General features: G+C 51.9%; 1 protein-coding gene across 1 annotated transcript in view; it reads left to right on the forward strand.

The window, feature by feature from the left end:
* The first annotated feature begins 2,114 nt into the window (after positions 1 to 2,114).
* LOC106811696 overlaps positions 2,115 to 5,214 on the forward strand; it is a 4,847-nt gene continuing 1,747 nt past the window's right edge. The window contains exon 1 of the mRNA XM_014815399.1: positions 2,115 to 2,180. Coding sequence (XP_014670885.1) covers positions 2,115 to 2,180 — 66 coding nt within the window. The remainder of the gene's footprint in view (positions 2,181 to 5,214) is intronic.

Genomic DNA, 5,214 nt, shown 5'->3' on the forward strand with positions numbered 1-5,214 from the left:
CCTCCCTCTCTCTTGCCTACCCGCACACTCTCCCCTCTCTTCCTAGCCCGCACAACCTCCCCTCTACTTCCTATCCCGCACACCGTCCCTCTCCTACCCGCCACACCTCCCCTCTCTTCCTAACCGCACACCTCCCCCTCCCCTCTTCTCTTCCTACGCACACCTTCCCCCTCCCCTCTCTCTTCCTACCCGCCCATCACTCCCTCTCTTCTAACCGCCACACTCGCCCTCCCCCTCTTTTCCTACCCGCACACTCCCCTTCCCTCTTCTTCCTACTCCGCAACACCTCCTCTCTCTTCTACCCGGCACACCTCCCCTCCCCCTCCTCTCTCATACCGCACACGCTCCCTCTCTCTTTCCTACCCTCTATCACCTTCCCCTCTCTTTCCTACCCGCACAGCCTCCGCCCTCTCTTTCTACCCGCACACCCTCCCCTCAGCTCTCTCTTCCTACCCGCCAACCTCCCCTCCCCTGCTCTCTTCCTTGACCGCACGATCCCCCTCTTCCTACCGCACACCTCCCCCTCCGCCTCTCTCTCCTACCCGCCACACCTCCCCCTCCTCTCTTCTTACTACCGCACGCTCCCCCTCCTACCGCACACTCCCCTCTCAGATTGCCAGCGTCTGTCTATCAACGTGGCCATTTGCTAGCTGAGCGCTACAGTCTACCCTCGCGCTGGCATGCTTAGCAGCGCCAGGCTTCACACACACGCACCGCCACACACACCGCTACGCACGCACGCACGACGCCACGCACGCACGCACGCACGACACACACACGCACACACGCACACACGCACAGCATCGCTGTCTGGGATGCTGCCTGATAATGTAGCGCTACGCGTATATCACACGGGCCCTTCGCATTATTGGCGAGCACCAGTGTGTGTGAATTCGCGCATTGTCTCCACAGCTAGCAGCAGCCAGTAACAGCTAGCAGCAGCAAGCAGTAAAACAGCAGCAGCGTAGCAGCCAGCAGTTAGCAGCAGCAGCAGCAGTGACAGCAGTAGCGCGCAGTAGTGCAGCAGCAGTGTAGAGCAGCAGTAGAGCATAGTAGCAGGTTAGCAGCAACAGCAGCAGCAGACAGCAGTAGCAACAGTAAGCAAGCAGCAGTAGTACCAGCCAGGTACAGCAGCGGTAACAGCCAGCATTCAGCTAAGTGCCAGCAGCAGTTAGCGATTAGCATGTAGCAGGGCAGTAGCAGCAGTAGACAGTAGCAGCAACAATACAGCAAGCGGCTAGCAAGTAGCAGCAGCTGTAGCAGCAGGCAGTAGTAGCAACAGGTAAGCAATGCTGTACAGCTAGCCAGCAGCAGTAGCCCAGCAGGCAAGATAGACAGTAGCTCAGTAGAGTAGCAGCAGCAGGAGCAGCAGCAGCTGAGTAGCAGCATAGTAGCAGTAGCAGCAGCGGTGGTCGGTTTTTAAGTACCGACGTCGGCATATAGACAGAGTCAACCAATGCGTCGGTAAACGGTGCAGTGTGGCCAGTACGTCATGCAACTGATGATTGGAATCACCGTTTGCTTTACCACCATTAAGAAAAGTTCTCCATTATTAATGCGGCCGCGCTGTATAGTAGTCGCATTGCGTGTGCATGTGTGCGTGTGCCGGCTATCCGGGGGGCGCAAAAGAGGTGGACTACAGGCGTCTCGGACCGTGTCGAACTGTCACGTTACCGGAGGGTGGGGGGCGCGCGGGGGCCCGGCTCACTTCCTCGTGGGTGGCGGGGCGGGGTTGGGGGGAGGCGCAGAGAGTGGGGGCATAGTCTTTTTCATCCAGCTTTTCGGCCGGGTATGGATTCCTGCCCACGTGACTCCTCCAACGCAGGGGTGTTCGTGTGTGGGATTGGGGCGGAAAGGGGGATGTTAGCCCGCATTCGCCAGTCCAAATACTTCCACTTCATCGACGCCCGTGGTTTTACCTCCCGAGCTCCCAAAATTTCTCGCAGCCTCGCGGCAGAAAAACACAATTATAAACTTTATAAATAGTCCCCCGGTAGGCTGAAAATTCTAATTCGGCCAGCTGCGAACGATCGAGGTGCATGTGTGGCCTTCGCGTGAAGCTCTATACTGAAGCGAACGTAGCATACATGTATGCTGGCATGCTACCGGGGTAGATGTATCAGAGGCAGCTGAGAGGAAAGCTGGCACGCATGGAGGTTGTATCGCTAACAGACAGTCAGGTGGGTGGGTGCGCTGTACTAACACAGGGAGCTGTAGGTATGGAGGTTCGTATCCGTAACAGCTAGATTCACGGTTGGTGGCGGATGCGTGTACTGACACAGGGAAGCAGGTATGCGAGGCTTGTATCGTAACAGTCACGGTGGTGGGGGCGTTACTTGACACAGGGAGCTAGTATGGATGTTGTATCGCTAACAGACAGTCAGAGTGGTGGGTGCGTGTACGAAACCACAGTGCAGCTTGGTACTGGAATGTTGTATCGTACAGCACAGTTCAGGTGGTGGAGGGGCAGTGCACAGGCGGAGGTGGGCATGGAGGTTGTATCGTAACAGACAGAGGTGTGGTGATGTACTTAACACAGGGAGCATAGGTATGCGAGGTTGCTTAATGCGTAAAACAGACAGTCAGGTGTGTGGGTGCGGTGTACAAAAGACAGGCCAGCTAAGGTATGGATGTTGTATCGTAACAGCAGATGTCACCGGTGGTGTGGGCGTGTTACTAACACAGGGAGCGTGCGGCATGGAGGTTGTATCAGCTAACAGGACAAGACACGGTTGGTGGGGCTGTACTAACACAGGAGCCTAGTAATGCGAGGTTGTATCGCTAAACAGACAAGACAGGTCGGGTAGGGTGCATGTACTAACACAGGGAGCCTTAGGTATGGGAGGTATGTATCGTAACAGACAGTCAGGTGGTCGGCGTGCATGTCTACACACCCCCCCCCCCCCCCCCCCCCCCCCCCTCAGGCAGCCTAGGTATGGAGGTATGTATCGTAACAGACAGACAGGTGGTGGGTGCATGTACTAACACAGGAGCTAGGTTGCCGAGCCGTTGTATCGCTAACAGCACAGTTAGGTGGTCCCGCCTGGGGGCGTGCTACTGCACACAGGGGAGCTAAGGTATGGATGTTGGATATTCGTAACAGCAGTCGGTGAGTGGGTGCGGTACTCAACAGCAGGCAGCTAGGTAATGGATGTTGTATCGTAAACAGCACAGTCAGGTGGGTGGGTGCCGTGCACAGGGAGGTGGGCATGGAGCGTTGTATCGGAACAGAACAGACAGGTGGTTGGGTGCATGTACTAACACAGCGGAGCTAGGTATGGGACGGTTGTATCGTTAACAGACAGTCAGGTGGGGGGGGTTGATTGTACTAACAGCAGCGAGCTAGGGCATGGATGTTGTATCGTTAACAGACAGTCAGGTGTGGCTCTGTGCGAGTGTACGACACAGGGAGCTACGCTAGCATACATAATGTAACCCAACAAGAGTAGGGGTAGTAATGTAACCCAACCTACTGTTGTCTGGCTACATTATTGTATCTAGGAGGTATACGTATGCAGGTTGGAAAGCAACATACAGTCGAGGTAGGTAGGGCATGCACACACGAAAGAAATCACGTATGTAGACGGGCGTGCGTAGCCAGTAATAGGAAAAGTAACAAGCAAACCGACGACTGAACACCACAGATCTGTTTCTAGTTGATACAGCCGCCTTTATATGTAATAAGACATTTCTCTTTTCGTTCACATATTTCACTACTTGTCATATAGAATTGCTCGCGCGGTAAATAGTAATACATCTACCATGCGCCTTGTCGATCGACATATGATATACTACTATACGTTGTGTACACGTGAAATGCACTCCTGCTGTACATCGTCATTGCAAAGCGAATACAATTGATCTCTGATAATCCCAGAGAACTAAATAAAATGCCATTCATGCCATTTCATCCAAGCAATTTCCATGTAGCAATTGGGTACAATGTATGCGTTGAAAAAACATACACCTGCTAGTGTAGTGATATACCAGAAGTTATTTAGCCTTTACAGAACCTGCTATATGCATCAATAGCAGAAAATCTCAAATTAAACCGATAAAACCGAAAGCGATTTCAGAAATGCCGTTAACCGCGGATCTGTTGAATAAATATGGAAATCCGGAGCAATATCCTAGTGGAAGTATGGCCTGAAAAGTATATGTAAATCAGTTGCACACACTTCGCTGTACGCACAAAACTTCAATTTTCTGCTCCTCCTCCTTCTGCAACACGACATGAACGTTATAGTCAGCCTCCTAAAAAACTATACATAATATATATATATATATATATATATATATATGTCGTTTAGATATATATATATATATATATATAGATTTAATACATGTCCCAGTGCTTATTTCTCAGTTCATATGGAGCTGTGTGGTGGGAAGTATCGCTGATGAGGCGGCAATGACTGGGAGCGTGGTATTCCACACGGAGCCATTACGTCTATTAAAGTACAGCGCCCACCGAGGACACATGCACGTACACACACACGAGCGCACGCACGTCACACGCACGCACGTTACACACACACACGCACGCACGCACGCACGCACACGCGCACGCACACGCACGCACGCACGCACGCACGCACGCATGTATGTATGTACGCACACGCGCGCGCACCCGCTCAAGCACACGCACGCACGCACGCGCACGCACGCGCACGCGCGTACTCACGCGTGCACGTACACACACGTGCTCGCACACGCGTACAAGCACGCACACAGGCACACGCAACGCACCAATAAGATCATAATTACATCACACAGCCAGGGAAGATTCTCTCGGCTGGCTCATGAATTTACCATACATCTGACGTAGCCGCACATATGGCTCTGCGATACTGCTTGCAGGTCAACCGACAGCCGGTGCCAATAGCTACTGTTTCAACTACCACACTTACACTGGCACACACAATCTGCTTTTATCGCATGATAGCTGCAAGACACGACGTTTTAAATAATAAAGCGTCGCTTTTATTGAATACAGTCTTTTGATTTATAGTCTGCGGTCTTTCTAGAATTACTACTACACCGTACATGTATACGACGTCGAGGGCTGTGCCAGAATTTTCTTTAGACGGTGATATATCAATATAAATATATTCGAGAAGAGAGAGAGAGAGAGAGAGAGGGAGAGAGAGAGAAATAGATAGATAGATAGATAGATAGATAGATAGATAGATAGATAGATAGATAGATAGATAG

The sequence above is a fragment of the Priapulus caudatus genome, unplaced genomic scaffold (genome assembly GCF_000485595.1).
Source record: "Priapulus caudatus unplaced genomic scaffold, Priapulus_caudatus-5.0.1 Scaffold565, whole genome shotgun sequence".
In the NCBI taxonomy this organism is placed as follows: Eukaryota; Metazoa; Priapulida; class Priapulimorpha; order Priapulimorphida; family Priapulidae; genus Priapulus; species Priapulus caudatus.